Source organism: Caretta caretta, chromosome 4 (genome assembly GCF_965140235.1).
Source record: "Caretta caretta isolate rCarCar2 chromosome 4, rCarCar1.hap1, whole genome shotgun sequence".
Taxonomy (NCBI): domain Eukaryota; kingdom Metazoa; phylum Chordata; order Testudines; family Cheloniidae; genus Caretta; species Caretta caretta.
In genome coordinates, this window is record NC_134209.1 from 122073502 (window position 1) to 122094655 (window position 21154).

Here is a 21154-nt window from a genome sequence, read left to right on the forward strand (position 1 = left end):
AGGGAGTGGAAGATGGGAGGGATCAGCAAGGAAAGCTACCTTATTGAGGTCAGAACATGTAGGGATAAAGTGAGAAAGGCTAAAAGTCAAGTAGAGTTGGACCTTGCAAAGGGAATTAAAACCAATAGTAAAAGGTTCTATAGCCACATAAATAAGAAGAAAACAAAGAAAGAAGAAGTGGGACTGCTAAACACTGAGGATGGAGTGGAGGTTAAGGATAATCTAGGCATGGCCCAATATCTAAACAAATACTTTGCCTCAGTCTTTAATGAGGCTAATGAGGATCTTAGGGATAATGGTAGCATGACAAATGGGAATGAGGATATGGAGGTAGATATTACCATATCCGAGGTAGAAGCGAAACTTGAACAGCTTAATGGGACTAAACTGGGGGGCCCAGATAATATTCATCCAAGAATATTAAAGGAATTGGCACATGAAATTGCAAGCCCATTAGCAAGAATTTTTAATGAATCTGTAAACTCAGGGGTTGTACCATATGACTGGACAATTGCTAACATAGTTCCTATTTTTAAGAGAAAGAAAAAAAGTGATCCGGGTAACTACAGGCCTGTTAGTTTGACATCTGTCGTATGCAAGGTCTTGGAAAAAATTTTGAAGGAGAAAGTAGTTAAGGACATTGAGGTCAATGATAAATGGGACAAAATACAACATGGTTTTACAAAAGGTAGATTGTGCCAAACCAACCTGATCTCTTTCTTTGAGAAAGTAACAGATTTTTTAGACAAAGGGAACGCAGTGGATCTAATTTACCTAGATTTCAGTAAAGCATTTGATACGTTGCCAAATGGGGAATTATTAGTTAAATTGGAAAAGATGGGGGTCAATATGAAAATTGGTTACAGGGGAGACTACAGCAGATCATACTGAAAGGTGAATGGTCAGGCTGGAGGGAGGTTACCAGTGGAGTTCCTCAGGGATTTGTTTTGGGACGATTCTTATTTAATCTTTTTATTACTGACCTCGGCACAAAAAGTGGGAGTGTGCTAATAAAGTTTGTGGATGATAGAAAGCTGGGAGGTATTGCCAATTTAGAGGACAGGGATATCATACAGGAGGATCTGGATGACCTTGTAAACTGGAGTAATAGTAATAGGATGAATTTTAATAGTGAGAAGTGTAAGGTCATGCATTTAGGGATTAATAACAAGAATGTTAGTTATAAGTTGAGGACACATCAATTGGAAGTAACGGAGGAGGACCTTGGAGTATTGGTTGACCACAGGATGACTATGAGCTGCCAATGTGATATGGCCATGAAAAAAGCTAATGTGGTCTTGGGATGCATCAGGTGAGGTATTTCCAGGAGAGGTAAGGAGGTGTTAGCACCATTATACAAGGCACTGGTGAGACCTCACCTGGAATACTGTGTGCAGTTCTGGTCTCCCATGTTTTAAGAAAGATGAATTCAGACTGGAACAGGTACAGAGAAGGGCTACTAGGATGATCCGAGGAATGGAAAACCTGTCTTATGAAAGGAGACTCAAGGAGCTTGGCTTGTTTAGCCTAACCAAAAGAAGGCTGAGGGGAGATATGATTGCTCTCTATAAATATATCAGAGGGATAAATACCAGGGAGGGAGAGGAATTATTTAAGTTCAGTACCAATGTGGACACAAGAACAAATGGATATGAACTGGCCATCAGGAAGTTTAGACTTGAAATTAGACAAAGGTTTCTAACCATCAGCAGAGTGAAGTTCTGGAACAGCCTTCCAAGGGAAGAAGTGGGGGCAAAAGACCTATCTGGCTTCAAGCTTAAACTCGATAAGTTTATGGAGGAGATGGCATGATTTTCGCAATTAATTGATCTTTAAATATTCATGCTAAATAGGTCCAATGGCCTGTGATGGGATGTTAGATGGGGTGGGATCTGAGTTACTACAGAGAATTCTTTCCTGGGTATCTGGCTGGTGAATCTTGCCCACATGCTCAGGGTTCAGCTGATCGCCATATTTGGGGTTGGGAAGGAATTTTCCTCCAGGGCAGATTGGAAGAGGCCCTGGGGGTTTTTCGCCTTCCTCTGTAGCATGGGGCACAGGTCACTTGCTGGAGGATTCTCTGCACCTTGAAGTCTTTAAACCATGATCTGAGGACTTCAATAGCTCAGACATAGGTGAGAGGTTTATTGCAGGAGTGGGTGGGTGAGATTCGGTGGCCTGCATTGTGCAGAAGGTCAGACTAGATGATCATAATGGTCTCTTCTGACCTTAATGTCTGTGAGTCTATGTCTTCACCCACACACATACCCTGTGGGGCTGGAGCCACAAGTACTGGCTCGCCCTGCTACAGGGGGAAGCCCCGAGCCTCCACGTGTCTAGCCCACAATTAATTTTTTCTGTGGGTCAATGGCCCCGATAGAAAAAAGGTTCCCCACCCCTACCCTAAACAATGCGGGTTAGTGTCTGCTTCTAACATTGCCAGATTGTGATTTTATAATAAGCCTCATGATCAAGCCCCAGCTCCTGGAATCACATTATGAGTAAGGAAAAATCAAATGCATGACTACAAAATGGGGAATAACTGTCATCTAGGCGATATTACTGCTGATCTAGTATCAGCAGTTGTAGTGGACTACGAATCAAGGGGTTGTAGTGGACTATGAACCGAATACGAGTCATCAATGTGATGCAGCTGCAAAAAAGGCTAATGTGATTTTGGGGCGGGGGGTTAACTGGAAGGTTGTATGTAAAGACACAGGAGGTAATTATCCCACTCTACTTGGCACTGTGAGGCCACAGGGGGAGTACTGTGTCCAATTCTGGGTGCCACAATTTAGGAAGGATGTGGACAAATTGGAAAGAGTCCAGAAGAGAGCAACAAAAATGATACTAAAAGGTTTAGAAAACTTGATGTACAGTATAAGGAAAGGTTGAAAAAATTGGGCACATTAGTCTTGAGAAAAGAAGACTAAGGCACAACCTGCTAACAGTCTTATATGTTAAGGGCTATTATAAACAGGACAGGGATCAATTGTTCTCCATTTGTTTCCTAACTATACTGGTAGTTAAGTTCTGGAATAGGCTTCCAAGGGAGGTCGTGGAGTTCCCATTATTGGAAGCTTTTAAAAACAAGTTGGACAAACACCTGTCAGGGATGCTGTAGGTTCGTTTGGTCTTGCCACAAGGCAGGGGGCTGGATTTGATGATTTCTCGAGGTCCCTTCCAGCCCTGCATTGCTATGATGATGTGAGAATCTCAGCTTCCATTTAAAAAAAGTGTCTGGCCCATATGAAAAGATTAAAAATAAACCTGTAAAGGCTCAAACACAAGCAGATAAGTACAACCCCCCCCCCCCCATTTTTCAACATTTTATTTTTTGGGGGATGCTTCATTCATGATTTGTTACCACTTGATACTGGCAATACTGTACTACATATCTGGTGTTGAGGAGACTGAGGTTTACAGGTTTCAGAGTAGCAGCCATTAGTCTATATTCGCAAAAAGAAAAGGAGTACTTGTGGCACCTTAGAGACTAACAAATTTATTTGAGCATAAGCTTTCGTGAGCTACAGCTCACTTCTGCATCCGCCCTGAGCCCCATGAGCCAGAGTCAGCTGATCCAGCCCAGCAAATGTGTGTTTTATTGCAGTGTAGGCATATCCTGGGAGACTTACTCCCAGCTGCAGTGTAGACAGACCCACAGAGGGAGCACAGGCACAGCCAATGGGAAGAATAATGGCTAGAGGGAGCTCAGTGGACTCTTTAGAGTAGGGAGGTAAAAATCCCCCTATAAGGTATATTGAAAAAATAATGCATATGTTCCTGTCAAGGTTCCTCCCCCACTCTGAACGCTAGGGTACAGATGTGGGGACCTGCATGAAAACCTCCTAAGCTTATCTTTACCAGCTTAGGTCAAAAAGTTCCTCAAGGTACAAAATATTCCACCCTTTGTCCTTGGATTGGCCGCTACCACCACCAAACAAATACTGGTTACTGGGGAAGAGCTGTTTGGAAACGTCTTTCCCCCCAAATACTTCCCAAAACCTTGCACCCCACTTCCTGGACAAGGTTTGGTAAAAAGCCTCACTAATTTGCCTAGGTGACTACAGACCCAGACCCTTGGATCTTAAGAACAATGAACAATCCTCCCAACACTTGCACCCCCCCCCTTTCCTGGGAAATGTTGAATAAAAAGCCTCACCAATTTGCATAGGTGACCACAGACCCAAACCCTTGGATCTGAGAACAATGAAAAAGCATTCAGTTTTCTTACAAGAAGACTTTTAATAGAAATAGGAGTAAATAGAAGTAAAGAAATCCCCTCTGTAAAATCAGGATAGTAGATACCTTACAGGGTAATTAGATTCAAAACATAGAAAATCCCTCTAGGCAAAAACTTAAGTTACAAAAAAGATACACAGACAGAAATAGTTATTCTATTCAGCACAATTCTTTTCTCAGCCATTTAAAGAAATCATAATCTAACACGTACCTAGCTAGATTACTTCCTAAAAGTTCTAAGACTCCATTCCTGGTCTATCCCCGGCAAAGGCAGCATAAAGACAGACCCTTTGTTTCTCTCCCTCCTCCCAGCTTTTGAAAGTATCTTGTCTCCTCATTGGTCATTTTGGTCAGGTGCCAGCGAGGTTACCTTTAGCTTCTTAACCCTTTACAGGTGAGAGGAGTTTTCCTCTGGCCAGGAGGGATTTTAAAGGGGTTTACCCTTCCCTTTATATTTATGACAGTTCCAGTTACCTGAAATTTATAAAAGAATAAAATTTAACCTCACAGTAGGAAGGGTTGGGGTGATTTCCTTGTCTCTGTTGGAGATCAGCACATATTGACTATTGCTGAGTAATTATTGCAAAAATAACTTTAGTAAAAGGTGAACTTGGCCAGGTAGCAAAATTATGTCTTATTGGATGGATGCACACACCAACTGCCTGGAAACGGTATGTTTTTATTCCAATGACTAAAGAAGTTTAGGCTTTTATAGATTGAATAAGACACAAGTGCTGCTTCATGAGAGTGGGTGAGGAAGTCATGTCTAAACTTCAAAATGCAGGAGTATTTTCACTTTTAGATGATGAAAGCCAAGCGTTTTGGCAGGATCAATAAGATACAGAAAGTGCAAAATTCTGCACATTCAACTTCCCTTTTTTGTTAGGTAGTTTAAGAGACTGGTAGAGATAGATAGAAAGTTATGCCAATCACTATCCTGAAGCAACATATGCTGCTGTCCACAAGTGCCTAGATAATACCCCAAATTTAATACAAATCTTTTCTTGGGTTGTCATACAATGAAACTCAGCAAAAACCATTACTGTAACTGGAGCTACAAAATAGATTAAACATAAGGCTAATAAATAATAACCTACAGTATTAAAGCCACATCTCCAAGAGCTTCTCAACTCCATGGCAAACTATGCAAGTAAAGTGAATTTAAAGTGTTGACAGCTGCAGGCTACAAACTTTTTAGAATCCTTACCAAAACATCTTCATGTTTGGCACAGTCTGTAAGGCATCTGCCGAGCTGAAGGATGGTAGGTGCTAACTGAAGGTTATCTGGATGAATAGTTCCATTCCTTCCAAAGCTTGGATGTTTTCTTTGTGTAACCTTTACTTTGAGTTTCCAGACTAATATTTGTGTTTTACTGAGTGCCTTAATATTCTGAGGGGAGGGTCTCTACATGTGTAATAAACATTTTCTCCAAAAGTTTAATTTGAAATTAATAAAATACTGTGTTTTTTGGAGGTAACACGTTAAAAGACTGAATTTTAATTAGGTCAGTCTCTAGAGATGGTAAGAAAGGGCAGGCTCCCCATCCTAGAGAACTCTTTATAAATATTTTGTTTCTTTCCCTGTCTTTTTATCCTTGGTGGAAAGTAGGTCCTACAAAGGACACATTTGTCATCTCACTTATCCTATTTGTTCTTCCTTTACTGTTTCCTTTTTATTTCATTTGATTTTACAACTTACCTGCTGCCTCTGTACTGGGAGACATGTGGGGAAAGAATTTAAAATGGAACAGTGTGAATGTGTAAAAGAAGGCCTGGATCCACAAAGGTACTTAGGTGCCTAAACCCCAGATTTAGGCACCAGTGTATTCCACAAAACCTCTGCTTGTCAGTCACCTAACCCTGAAGACACCTAAACTTACTCAGCACCTAAGTTTTTGTAATAAGAGTTCCCTACACACCTAAGGTTCTGCTTCTGGGCATGCACATTCCAGCCTCATGATAGGCACCCAGATACCTATCTCCCACATAAACCCCAGAATGATTGAACCATGGGAAGACAGATATTAATTAGCTTGCCTTTCTGAACCATGGGAAGATAGATATTAATTAGTGGGCCTGATCCAGTAGGTGTGCTCAGAGACTGCCTAACCTCATGCAAAATAGCTGGGGGAGGAGAGAAAGGAAGACATGCTCCCTTATAACCTGTGCCCTACTGGTTAGGGTACCCACTCAGGATGTAGCAGGCTATACGGTTCCCCCTCGCCTGATGAGGTAAAGGTATTTGAACATGGCTCAGCCACCTTGCAAGTGAATGTTCTAGCCACTGGACTACAGCATCATTCTTTTTCTGGCCCAATTAATATTTGATTAGTTAATCATTTAATTAAAGTGGAAAAACTTCAATAGGAGAGACTAAGGAAAACCTACATCAGACTATCTTTCCTGCAAGATCTCGGCAGGGAAGTTCCCTTTGTTGGCAGCAGGCAGGAGCTATTTCATTCTGTTATGCATCAGGGAGAAGAGAGGATCATTTAACTCAGGGCACGTCTACACTGGCAAAGTTACAGTGCCACTCAGAGAGTGCACAAGGAAAACCTCTGTTGTGTGTTCACACTAACAGCTGCCTGCTCAATAGCATGTTCACACTTGTGGCATTTGCAGTGCTATTTGGAGTGGTGCACTCTGGGCAGCTATCCCACAGAGCACCTCTTTCTCTTTTGCTACTAAGACTTGTGGGAAGGTGGAGGGGGTCGAGAGTAATCCTGGGTTTCTCATCCCAGCAACCTCTGTGTTTCCGTCTGCATTTGATGCCATCTTTCAATGGTTTGTGTACTGCGTGTCCTGCCTCTTTCAGACTGCAGGAATGGATCCCAAACTGCTGATCAGTATGCTGTTCGCTCTTACCAACACGTCATGAGTGGCAGTGGAGTTATTCCTTAAATTACAAAGGCAAGAGGAGTGCAACATTGATCTCGCCACGCGAAGTAGCTATGACCATGAGATTGCTTGTGGTATTCAGGGAGGTGCTGACCACAGTGGAATGCTGCTTTTGGTCTTGGGAAACAAGCACTCAGTGGTGGGATCACATCATGATGCACGTCTGGGATGATGAGCTATGGCTGCAGAACTTTTGCATGAGGAAAGCCACATTCCTGGGCCTGTGTGATGACGCAAGGACACGAGAATGAGACCTGCCCTGTCGCTGGAGAAGCATGTGGCGATTGCATTGTGGAAGCTGGATACTCCAGACTGCTACCGATCGGTCACTAACCAGTTCGGAGTGGGAAAGTCGACTGTTGGAGTCATGTTGATGGAAGTGTGCAGGGCCATGAATCACATCCTGCTCCGAAAGCCCGTGACTCTGGGCAACATGCGTGACATTGTGGATGGCTTTGCACAAATGGGCTTCCCTAAGTGCGGAGGGGTGATAGATGGCACGCACATTCCAATTCTGGCACCAGACCTGACCTAGCCATCGAGTACATTAATCGCAAGGGGTATTTCTCAATGGTTCTCCAGGTGCTTGTGGATCACCGTGGGCATTTCATGGACATTAATACAGGCTGGTCCAGAAAGATGCATGATGCACGCATCTTTTGGAACACTGGCCTGTTCAAGAAGCTGCAAGACTTTCTTCCTGGACCAGAAGATCACCGTAGGGGAAGTCGAAATGCCCATTGTGATCCTGGGAGACCTCACCTACCCCTTAATGCTATAGCTTATGAAGGCATACACGGGGCAACTTGACAGCAGCAAGGAGCGGTTAAACAACAGGCTGAGCAAGTGCAGAATGACTGTTGAGTGTGTATTTGACCATTTAAAAGCCCGCTGGTGCAGCCTGTATGGGAAGCTGGACATGGCCAATGACAATATTCCTATGCTTATAGCCGCGTGCTGTATGCTCCATAATATTTGTGAAGGGAAGGGTGAAAGCTTCACTCAGGGCTGGACTGCAGAGGCTCAGCACCTGGAGGCTGAGTTTGAACAGTCAGAGACCAGGGCTATTAGAGGGGCAAAGCACGGGGCCAAAAGGATCAGGGATGCCTTGAGGCAACAATATGAAGCTGAAAGTCGCTAATATTTGCTGCTATGCTCGGGATTGCAGTGCTTGTAATGCTAGGAGGTGACTGGTGCACATGATGCAATAAGGGAGTTTAACATAATTGCATGTTGCTTTGCAGGGTTCTTTTTGCTTTCACTTATTAGACCAACACAATTTTTTAATTAAAAGACAACAACTGGAGGAGAGAGTCAAAGAACAAAAATACATCAGCAGGGAAGGGATGGGGGAAGGGAAGGCCTCCAGAGGAGGAGGGGTCCCGGGACGGCTACAGATTTGTGTATGTCCAGGGATCATACCCAACCTTCTCCTTTGGAGTATAATACAGCGGGTGCTGTACTTCAGCAGGGCCAAACTGCAGAGGGATGGGTGTTGAGTGCAGTGGGTCGTGGGAGTCCACATTTTGCTGGACTGTGAGGAGGGAGGAGTGGAATGCTGGGGGTAGAGAGTGGAGCTAGGAGGTTGATAACAGTATGTTGGCAGTGTGTGGGGGGGGGGAGGGGACGCACGGGAAATAGTTTTGTGACAGCGGCTGCAGAGGAGGGCGGGCGCGGAGCTGCTTGGTTTGAAGAGCTAGTATTGCCTGGAGCGTGTCTGCTTTGCACTCCATAACGTTTAGGAGCCGCTCTGTGGCTTCATTCTGGCGTGCCGCGTTCTCCTTTCGGTCCCTCTTCTTGCTGTCTCTTCTCTTCCTTGTCTTCAATTCCTGTTTCTCAGTGGCAGAGTGCATCAGAACATCACAGAGAAAGTCCTCCTTAGTTCTCCGAGGCCGCCTTCTAATTCTGCGCAGCCATTCTGCTGCCGATAAGGGAGACTGGCCTCCCAAGGTCATCTCTGTGAAGTTTAAATGCAACATTTTACAGAAGCAGTATTGTTTGCAACACAGACTGTACTCACACACCTGTCACTAACTGGCTGACCCAAGACAAGCACACATGAGCCACAAGACCCCCAAAATGGTGAGTAGCCACTTGGGCAGCGTGAATCACTCCTCCCACACCCTGCTGTACACTGGGCATGTGGCTCTTGGGGAGAGCCAGAACTGTAGGGGGGGCTTGATAATCATTCCTGTCCCCACACTTTCCACAGGATGTGATCATTGTGGAAGATATCTTGCTGCTGAGCATGAGCAGGGAATCAAGGGAGGGTTTTCTCCAAGCCTGCAGCTTCCTCCCTGGCCCCTATGCCTGTGTGCAGCAATGGTCATCCCCCTTTCGCTGCCCCCCCCCCTTACCCCCTGTGATGGCACAGTATCGAGGGAAAGTTACCGTTAATGGGGCAAGAAACAAAGCAGCTCTGCCGAGGAACCTGCAGCAGCGGATTGCCCAGTATCTCCACAAGAGTTTCCTGGAGATCTCTGAGGGTGATTTCCTTGAAGTGAGGGAGTCTATCAACAGCCTGTTCCACCGCTCAGAATAGGCATGCGGTGGGAGATGAGCCTGCTTTCTGCAACCCTCCTGCCCCAACAAATTGCTTCAGCAATTCCCAAAATCAGATCCACTTACCAGGCGTCTCCTCTCCTGTTTGTGCTTCACCAAGATCCTACTGCTGTGGCTGGCTAGGCTCCTCCAGGGTAGAAAAGAGCTCCTGACTGCATGCATCTCTGGCCTCCGAGCCATCTTCTGCCTCTGGGTCCCCCTCCTGCTCTTTGTCCAAGATTTCCTCCTCCAGGCTCAGTCCACTCTCAACTGGCATGCGAGCCAATGACGTATCCACAGGGGCCTTCACAGTGGAGGTGGGGTCGCCGCCAAGTATCGTGTCCAGCTCTTTGTAGAACCGGCAGCTCGTGGGCGCAACACTGGAGCAGCGGTTTGCCTCCCACACCTTGTGGCAGGCATTCCGCAGCTTCCTCACTTTGACCCTACATTGCAATGTGTCCCGGTCATGGCCCCTTTCTATCATGCATTGTGAAATCTGTCCATAGGTATCGTAATTCCTACGGCTGGAGCGCAGCTGGGACTAGTCAGCCTCCTTTCCCCAAGTGCTGATGAGGTCCAGCAGCTCAGCATTGCTCCAAGTGCATGGTGCATGGAGCAGGCATGGCCACCTGGAAAGGTGTGCTGAAACCACTGCACGCATCACCGAGCAAACAGGAAAGGGACTTTCAAAATTCCCAAGGAATTTAGGGGGTGGGGATGAGAGTTGGTCACCTGAGGGCAGGGCAGTAGAGTTCAAACCGATGACCAGAGAGGCAAGAACAGGCATTGTGGGACACCTCCCAGAGGCCAATCATAGCACTGTAATCGACCAGGGTGTATATACGGGCACCGCAGCACTGTAGCCCCGGCACCGAAAGCTGTACGTATTTCATTGGGGTGGCTTTTTTAAAGCACTACAGCTGGGCAGTTTCTGCACTCTAAGTGGCTTGGCAGTGTGTACACCTTGGGAGTTACAGCACAGAAAGCTGCTTTACTGCACAAAAACTTGCCAGTGTAGATGGGGCCTCAGTTTTTAAACACATCTCCAGCTAAAATTATTTCTAGCACAAATCAGCCAGCCAGCAGGGACACAATCAAATCATGTTTCAGTAACATATTCCCAGGCACATACTTTTAAACAGAATTTTAATGTGAACAGAATTTGTCACAATGGGCCTGATTCTCAGCTGCTTCACATCTTGCATTGTCATTTACGCTAGTACAGAGTGAGTGCAAAGTAGGGGTAAAATACTACCAAACCAGAATAATAGTGTTTTACACCCACTTTGCACAGGTATCAGTGACTATACAACATGCAAAACAGTGGAGAATCTGAGAAGGTACTCAAAGAGCAGAGTCACAAAAATTGTAGAAAAGGGTATGTAATCATGGAGACTGAGAACACTAGGAACTTAAATTTACTGGACATTCATGCAGAGTTTTGGGGGATGTTTAAATATCTACTTACCAAAAAGAAAAGGAGTACTTGTGGCACCTTAGAGTCTAACCAATTTATTTGAGCATAAGCTTTCGTGAGGTACCTTTTGTAGTGGTAAACACCCAATTTTTCATGCTTTGTGTGTATAAAAGATCTTCTGTACTTTCCACAGTATTCATCCGATGAAGTGAGCTGTAGCTCACGAAAGCTTATGCTCAAATAAATTGGTTAGTCTCTAAGGTGCCACAACTACTCCTTTTCTTTTTGCAAATACAGACTAACACGGCTGTTACTCTGAAACCTATCTACTTACCACTATTTATAGGGTTGCACTTTTAGAAAGGAGAAATTCTAGGCCATCATATAGGAGAAGTGATACTATTTTGTTTAATTACTCTGGCCTGAGTTTCAAATATTCTCCTCTTCATCATACAATTGCATTCAAATTGGGCAACTTCAATTAGGAAAAGAATAGTATTTTTTAACATATTCCCAAAAGTATTGTACTGAAACCCAAAACATGTTGTGGTTTGCAAACTTAATCTTCCCAAATAATGTTCTTTCATTCCCTTCAGCAATGATGCAGTGTATATAGAAAAAGAATCTAAAACATGCCCCGGATATCTTCCCAGAAGAGGAACACTTCTTCTGTCTTTCCAAGAGAATGCGAAAATCATTCAGACAAACATCTAAAACATGACCACCAGGGGTCAGTCTTGTTTCAGTTTTGGGTCAAAGTAATGTTTTTGAGGCAAGATATCAGTTTTTTATCTGCAAAAATAATAAAACAATTTTATCTTTTCAACTGTGTTCCAGGATTATGGTGAGTGTGACCTATATGTTGGGAACTAAGGGAAGCAGCCCCAGGGTCACAAGAAACTTTAATTTATTAGGCTAATAAACAGGCACATGGGGGAGGGGGTTTCTTACACACTGTACTACAACATAAATGGGTTGTTGTGTGGTGTATTAAAAACAGATACCTGATTCTTTAAGTAGAGTAGCCAAAAATTCTTGTTATCAAATTTTCAGGCCTAATGTTTTGGCCTGATACTACATTGCTAATCTAGGGAGAAGGCAATAGTAATCCTAGAGTAATAATACACAGTGGCTGTGCAATAATTACTTGTCATACATTAAGTGACACTTTTAAAAACAAAATACAGGATGAAACCAATACTGTGCTAGGGAAGCAGTCACTTTGCAAAAATATCTATTATTACACACAAATCCTCCATGTGATTAGTACTTGCTGGGTCTTCAGTTTCTAAGTAATTGACTGGAACCGCTAAAATAATGATCCTTTAAAAAGCATTAGGAATATATACTTAACAATAGAGCACCCTGAACTTTCAGGAATGGAGTGGTGTAAATATTATCCCATTAGATATCTACTCTGAAAAATTAAATTATCCATCTTTTTCCATTAAAGGAGTGTGCAAAAAAAATTGCCAGTTTTCAGTGCTTTTTGGTGCACTAGTAACACAAAAGAGATACGATTGCTTTTTAATTAAACTATAGAGGTCTTTCAAAGTCAGAGTGTGGACTAAATTATTTTTGATAGTCACACATTGGCAACCCTGTTATGCTTGCTTGCGTCTCAAGAAAAGTGTACGTGTGAGTGTGAGGCCTTTCCACACATAATATTCTTTAGCCTAGAGAAAATCACACTGGATTTTGAGCCCGGATATTGAGTTGTAGGTTCACCTCTTCCACAGAGTGATGGTAATATTTCTGCTAGGCCTTATATTCCTACTAGGAAAGAGAACTCAGATCTCTAATATGACAACCAGAAGCCTCATCTCCTTAGCCACCATGCCTTTCAGAATAAATATGCCCCAGGAACAGATTTCATTAACAGATTTGTACTGTAACCCATTGACATAGGGTCCCAGGTGCTGTATACCTAAGCTTTGGTCCACATAGAGGGTAACAGCCTACTTCTGCTACAAGCTAGTTCTTTAGCTCAAGTAGTAGAGCTCTCTGTTCTGTATATGAAGGTGCTAATAAATCATGTTGATAACTGTATTGGAAAAAACAGTATGCGATCATAGAATAATGGATGTAGGACTGGATGGGACCTTGAGAAGCCATCATGTAATTAAAGACTGTATCATAATGCATATTCACAAGGGGGCTGAATTAGGCAACCTTAGCTCTTGTATTTCCTGACTTTTGAGTGCTTTAAGAAGAATTGGAACCTTTAGATATACCACATAGACCCGGGGTGGGCAAACTATGTCCCGCAGGCCACATCCAGCCCGTCAGACCATTTAATCCATTCCTTAGCTACTGCCAGGGAGTGGGGTCGGGGGCTTGCCCCGCTCCGCACGGCTCCCAGGAAGCAGCTGGCATGACCCCCCCCCCCCGGCTCCTAAGTAGTACGCGGAGGCGTGGCCAAGCAGCTCTGCGCGAGGCCCCATCTACAGGCGTCACCCCGTCCACAGGCACCGCCCCCACAGCTCCCATTGGCCGTGGTTCCTGCCAGTGGGAGCTGCAGGGATGGCACCTACGGATGGAGCAGCGCACAGAGCCGCCTGGCCGCGCCTCGGAGCTGGAGGTGGGACATGCTTCCGAGAGTTACTTGCAGTAAGCACCGCTCAGAGTCTGCACCCCAATCATCTGCCCCATCCCTGATCCCCCTCTTCCCCTCCGAACCCATGGGTCCCAACCCGGAACACCCTCCTGCACTCCAAAACACTCATCCCCGACCCCACCCCAGAGCCCGCACCCCCAGCTGGAGCCCTCGCACCCCTCCCCCATACCCCAACACCCAGCCCCAGACCTGATCCCCCTCCCACCCTCTGAACCCCTCGGTCCCAGCCTGGAGCCCTATCCTACAGCCCAAACCCCTCATCCCCAACCCCACCCCAGAGCCCTCACTCCCGCCGCAACCGAATCCAGACCCCCCTCCTGAACCCTGAACTCCTCATTTCTGGCCTCACCCCAGAGCCTGCACCCCCAACTGTAGCCCTCATCTCCTCCCGCATCCCTACCCCCAATTTCGTGAGCATTCATGGTCCGCCATACAATTTCCATACCCCGAAGTGACCTTCAGGCTAAAAAGCTTGCCCACCCCTGACATAGATCTCTGCCACTTGAGCTGATGGAGTAACTGATAGCAGTAACATCAGTCTGTAGAAGAGGTAAACCTACAACTCAGTCAGTAATTTCCCTTAGACTATAGACTATTTTGTGGGGGGAAAGGCCTCACACTCACATGTATGTGTGGACCATCCCTACTAGGTCACATCAGTGGTTTTCACATGTATTTGCAGACACCAAAGTAATGGTGAGATTTAGGAATCTTGGGTTCCATTCCACGCTCTGGAGAGAAGTGTATTCTAATTGCCACACATTTATCTCCCATTCCTAAGTGTGACCCCTTCTGCTACATTCCCTCCACCTTGTTCCTGTTCTGTCTCTTCTCTCACCCCATCACCTCATCCCAGGCCCATTGTCCTCACTTAGCCAGCCCCAGACTCCACTTCTCAGGTTACTCATCCCAGTCCCAGCCACCTTTCCCAGCAAGTCCTAGTTTTCCTCTCCAGTCTCTTCAGCCAAATCCCAGCCTCCTGACCCAGCCAATCCCAGTTCCTCCTTCCCAGCTCCTCAGCCAATCTGTTTCTCTCCAACACCCATCTGGCCACCAGTCATTGCTCCTGCACCACCACCATTCCCCCCACTGGCTCCCAGTCTCTTTTCTCAGGCTCCTCACCCAATTTCAGTTTTCTCTCCCCTGTCTGCACTGCCCTTTGTCCCAATCTCACCTTTCCCATGCTCTGTGCCCCATTTTTTTGCCTACCCAGTTCCAGTTCTTCCTTCACACCCCAGGTCCTTGTCAGAGCTGCCCATCCTCCTCTCCACTACTTCCCAATCCTAATCTCCTTGCCCAGCAAGTCCCGGTCTTCTCTGCACCCCCACACTCTTTGTCCAACCTCCCATGATCCCAGTCTCTTTGCAGAACTGATCCCTGTCTTCCCTGCATTTTCCAGTCCCAGTTTCTCTCCCTTGTCCCAGCCTCCAGTCCCAGTCCCTCAGTGGTTCCTTGTCCCAGTCAACACCTTTTCTCTGCACCCCCACTCGAGCTGTTATCACCTCTGTATTCAGGACAGACACTCTCCTTCTCCACACTGCCTGGGTGCCAGTAGGGAAGTCAATGAGAGCACAGTGAAGACAGGCTTCCTGCTCTCAGTTCCAGGGCCTAGCTTCACCATGGCCCAGAGTACCGGGGTGCTGTAATTGCAAGGAAAGTCCTGCTGAGCCCTGGGCTCGAGCATACTCAGTTACTATTTGGGGATGGCACATCAGTTCTGTCACATATACAAGCTATGAGGGTGTAGACGCCCACATTATATTTAGGTGAACTATGGTTTTAAATAGAATGGGAATATTCCAAGAACAATGAGATCAGGAGAAAGAAGAGTTGTGGTGTTAAACTTGTAGTGACTCTTTGAAATACCAGTGTTATCTTACTTAAGATTTGGGGTGAATTAATAGAAATAAAACATGGTTAACTGGGCACCAGGGACAGCAAATAATTGACTATATCAGAAACTGCTTCATCTGACCTTAGCTAATGTCCAGCTAGCTGTTTATTAAAGAGTATAAAAAATAAACTCTTAATGGGTGCATCTTAGATTTTTCAAAGGCTTGTAACTTGCCCAAATTTGGGCGGATTGCCACAGGAATAGCCAAAGGCACATCCCTAATACAAAGGCTGCCCCTTGCCAAATTTCAAGTCTCTACTCCAGAGCATGAGGGAATTAGAACTTCTCAAAGAAACAGTTGCTAGAATTTTTTTAACATGAAAAAAATAACATATTTTCCCCTAACTTTGGTCTTAGAAAACTCCTATCATTTTGGCTGAAACTTTAAAAAAAAATCCAGACTGAGGCAAATTCCAGGCATGGAAAATTTCATCCCAAATGGTTAAAGTTTGACAGTTACGAAAAACTGTCATACCAGTATGATATTTATAGCCAGTACTCTCTACCAGAAAGACACAGGAGGAGCAGAACATGGGGCCAGCAGCTCCTCCAGCATGTCCGTACTACTCCAGCCCCTCTCCCAGCCCTGTCCTCCAGCGGAGCTGCTGTACAGACCCCAGACAGGAGATGCAACTGCGTGGAAGGGCTGGGGGCAGGGCTTAGGGTGGTACAGCCATGACGGTCTGCTCCTTCTGTGTCTTTCCAGTACAGAGTACTGGCTATAAATATCATACTGGTATGGTGTACTGTACTGTACCGCCATACTTGCACCACTGGTCAGGGTGTATCTAGTGGACTATGTCTTATCTGTAGGTCACCAATCTGAATCCAGCAAAACACTGTAAAGACTGAAGTTGTTCCTATCCGATCTAATACATGTTTTGTGTCCTCTATATGAGATTAGTTTGGTTGGCCTCAGTTCTAGCTCCCACATGACAAATTTACCACCACAGTTTGCACTAAGTGGCAGACTCAGCAGAAAAGCCAAGAATTGTACAGACTGTGGAGACACTGAACTATCTTTGTTACCCCTCGTGGATCAGATAGAACCATGCTGGCAGGCGGGACAGCATATGGCAAGCTTGCCATAGCACTACCCTGTACACAAACAGCAAACTTCATTTACTAGAGCTGTTAAACTGATAACTTTCACTGAAACTGAATCACACACAATTATAATGGAAGTTTATGGTTATATGCCAATATGTAAATTAGCTAATTAGATAACTGGAACGAAATGTCACTCATGGAGCTGCGCAAAGCTTGGTAGCTATATCCTTAGGGGAAAGTAGAGGTTAGGGCACAGGTGAACCGAATGGCAGCACAGTTTCTGAGGAAGTCTTGCTGCCAAGAGGAGCAGGTCAGGGAGACATGCAAACTAGATACCATTAACTTGGGTTTGTATAGAGACTGGGAGTGGCTGGGTCATTACACATATTGAATCTATTTCCCTAAAGTTAAGTATCCTCACACCTTCTTGTCAACTGTCTAAATGGGCCATCTTGGTTATCACTACAAAAGTTTTTTTCTCCTGCTGATAATAGCTCATTTTAACTAATTAGCCTCTCACAGTTTGTATGGTAACTTCCAACTTATCTGTATGTATATATATATATATCTTCTTACTATATGTTCCATTCTATGCATCCGATGAAGTGGGCTGTAGCCCACGAAAGCTTATGCTCTAATAAATTTGTTAGTCTCTAAGGTGCCACAAGTACTCCTGTTCTTTTTGCTCCCTACTGATACTCTGGAATCCATCTGTTCAGATCCTTTGTTCCCTTCAGCTCAGCTGGGTCTGCAGTATTTGAAGACTGCAACACCTGTCCCCTACCGACAGGTCCAGATTTCTCCTACGAAGAGAAACGTTCCTCAAACTTGGTGACTTTACTTCCTTTCACAGAGCTTTCAGGTCACTTTTCCCCTCCAGAGGGCTTTTCTGTAGGATGGAAATATTAGGCTCTGAAATTTTTATTCTCCAAAAAGGTATTTTGGTGACAAAGTGAATTTAAATAAAGATCAGATATGACAACGATTACTTACTTGGGTTGCAGTAGTACCCAAAGATCCCAGCAGGGATAGAGGAGGAAGATACAGTCCCTGATCTGAGGAGTTTATAGTCCATTTTATTGATAATTTAATTAAGATGATATAAAATATTTCAGGAACAAAAGTGACTAGCCTAACTGCTCTTCAGGTTTTCAACAGTATTGGACTAAAAAACTGTAAAACAATCTGGTCTAGCATTTCAATCAAATTTTGCCCTCAGAGACACAAGCACAAATTCCGCTACCTTTAATGGGATTGGCACCCATGTAAATTGATGAAAGAATCGGGCTTCGTGTTTATAGTCCTGTCTAAAAAGCTCTCAAAACACTTCACAGTACATAAATTATACAAGACCATAAACACACACACATTAATGTAAGTGTTGCGGAGCGAATATCCTTTTTCCTAACTGTTGAATTAGGTGTGTAAAGCATTCATGTCTTTCATTAGCAATTATTCCTAGAACATATAAAAGAAGAAGATCTTTCTGTGGGGGGTTTTAGAAGAGAGGTGGGTTGCTGGATTTAAGTTTCCGTTGAGCTGATGGGACAGGTCAGGCAGGAGGGTTTGATGCTTATGGATCAAACCATTAGTTAATTTATACTGATATTTGTTTGAATAATATGAAGGGCTTAGAATGTGATATACATGTTTTAAAGCCTGAATAAAAGTTTCAATCCTTATGAAGCTTTTAGCCAGAACAACAAAACTTGGCTAGTTTAAGATGGCAAGTACTTTATAATAATTTTACCAGTGTTTGCCAATCCTGATAGTATTGATTTAGAGCATCTTTGAAAGATTTATTTCTATTGACTCACCAGTTATGGAGGAGTGTTTCTGACCTCTGAGTCACTCATATAGAATAAATGGGCAACATGACAAAGTGCTGTTATGTTAGCAAAACAGCTTGTCACTGCTATGTTATTGTTGTACAAGAATTCCAGATAAGGACTAGGTAGGTTTACTTATTCTGCATGCAGGTTTTGTTCTGAACCCTTCACTTTTTTGTAGAGGGAGGAAAAAACATTTCAAAAACGTTTTGGAAGGGGAGGCCATATTTGATGCTCTCCCTCCCCTAGAAGTAGCCAGGACTCACGGGTCCAATCCAAAGCCCACTTAAATCAATGGAAAGACTCCTGTTGACGTCAGTGAAATTTGGATCAGAACCTATATGCAGAAAACAAAATATGTACTGGTTAGGGTTGCCAACTTTGGCTGGATGAATTCCTGGAGGTTTCATCACATGACATTATCTTTAATTAAAGATTAACCGTTAATTTCTGGTGATTACAGGACAATCTGAGAGGGTTGGCAACCCTAGTACTGTTACAGATGTACTATATATACTGTACAAGTTTAACACAAATGCCTGAGTTTTATTTGAACTGAAGCCTGATTACACAATATGGGCTCAGTCCTACACTATTGAAGCAAAAGGAAGACCACCTCTAACATAAAGGATGGGCTAACAGTTTTCCAATTAGAAACTTTGAGCAATGATTTGCTAGGCTACAATACATTTTTCTAATGCACTGAAGATTAGGCTTTTTGCAACAACCAACATCAGTGTGCATAATTTTAAGAAACAATACTATTGTTATTCTGAAGTGTAACAGAATAAATGTTGAACTTTGTTTAGTTGAAATTTATTTATAAAATAAATGTGTGGAAAAAAAGTCATATGCATATCTAACGTTCTTAAATATTGGTAGAGCACGGGCACCATGGGCCCATCTAACTCACCACCTATGCTCCTGGGGATCTCTGCCTTCTCCCTGCTTTTTCACTTACCTGGGGCTGCCTTTCCCCCTTCTCTTCACTCACACTCCGCCCATTTCTAATCCCCTTGGGTGAGGTCTCCCCTTCCCCACCACCCACTAACTGCGGCTCCTGGTGTCTCCCCCATCGTCCCCAGGGGAGTGAAGCGGTTGAGACTCTTGCAGGGGGAAGGAACAGCATAGCGTCCCCTGAAGGCAGCCACAGCCACCTGGGAGATGATGGAGTCCCTGATGACCAGGGGCCTGCTGCCTCCCCCTTTGGAATCTTTTGCACTGGCTGCAGTTCAAAGGATGCTCCAAAGCCTGGGGTCTGGAGTGTCTTTCCCTGTTTGCCTTTTCATCCTTCTCTCTTTCCTTCTCCTTGCATTTCTTCTGACCTTCTCTCCATTTTTCTTCTTCCTTCCCTCTCCCCACCTCCTTTTTTTAAACACTTCCCATTGCTTTTGTAGCATCATCTCCTTACCTTATTTTCACTCCTCACCAGCCTTGTCCTCCTGTCCTCGTCTCAATCATTTCCCCTTCCCGGCACCTTTTGTGCCACTTCGTCTTTCTTTCACACCCCTCTTTCCCCTGCCTCTTCTGCAGTCTCTTTTGGACTCAGAAGCCTAAACCCCCTGCACAGGAGCCAGGGCTGCAGATGGAGAGAAAAGGACCTGGAACCTAGGCACTGTGCCTCCCCTGCAACCTTCCAGCGTGTAAAGAGTTTCTGCACTTGATGCACCAAAGGAAAACTGATCAATTCTGCGTAATAAGCAGAGCGATTGCCAGGATCCTTCCTACCCAAACTTGCTCAACGCTCCCCCTACATGCTCCCTGGCTGGAGGGGGCTGCTCCATCCCACGTGGGAGTGGAGGAGCAAAGCGAAACTGACAAGATTCTTGAAGTACTTTGCTTTGCTGATGCACCATGGAGATGAGCCGTACAACAGAGCCTTCAACAAGGTGCCAAAGGCACCCGCCTGAGCCCCCTGCCCTCGCCAAGCAAGTGGTACGATTTAGTCTGCAGACCTCCTCTGTAATCTATCTCCGGCAATATCTGTGCTGCTGGCTGTATGGCTGGCTCAGCGTCGCCTCTGGGGAATTTGTAGCATCCAGCCATTGGCATCTTCTCGTGGCGGAAGCTCAACCATTTGGAGAGAAAGAATAATAATATTAATAATAAAAAAAATCCTGAGCAGGAGGAGCACATGTTGTCTGCCTCCTCGCCTGGGTGTTTTGCGGAAGCATAGAAAGGAGGGGGGCAGCTGCTCCGGCTGCCCTGTTTAGGGGCTGAAGTTCCTAGTACTACTGGACTGTGTGTGTGCAATACACGGGGAAAGGGAGGGGGGGAGTGGCAGGATTGCCGTACAGTACTTAGAGCAAACACCCCCACACACATCTACGTCTGGTTTTAGAGAGAGATTAAAATATTTCATGTCTGATGGCCTCTGGCATAAACAAGATTCATCAGCCCGGGACTTGCAATGAAGCTAAAGCCGCTCACTGCAGCTCGACAGAGGAATGCAACCAGGAACTCCACCTGAAAATGTGCAAGAAGATTGCCCAGCTCACCAAGGTAAATCTTGCTGTTCGTTCAGCGCCTTTCGGGCGAGGGGGCCGGGGCTGGAGGGGAAGGTGGGGAGGGGGGTGGCTGGCTGCTTGGAAATGTCCTCTCGTGATGATCCCCCCCCTCAAAGAGGAGAGGAAGGAGTTTTAGCTGATCTGATAAGGAAATACCTG

At 44.9% G+C, this 21154-nt stretch overlaps 1 protein-coding gene across 6 annotated transcripts in view; it reads left to right on the forward strand.

The window, feature by feature from the left end:
* The first annotated feature begins 20020 nt into the window (after positions 1-20020).
* Positions 20021-21154, forward strand: part of FAM184B (family with sequence similarity 184 member B) — a 98072-nt gene continuing 96938 nt past the window's right edge. Inside the window, exon 1 of one of the 6 annotated variants that reach the window (XM_075128017.1) lies at positions 20021-20990. In XM_075128017.1, the coding sequence (XP_074984118.1) occupies positions 20936-20990 (55 nt within the window). In that variant the 5' untranslated portion in view covers positions 20021-20935. The remainder of the gene's footprint in view (positions 20991-21154) is intronic. The other 5 variants (XM_048848768.2, XM_048848767.2, XM_075128018.1 and 2 more) reach the window with 5 other exon arrangements.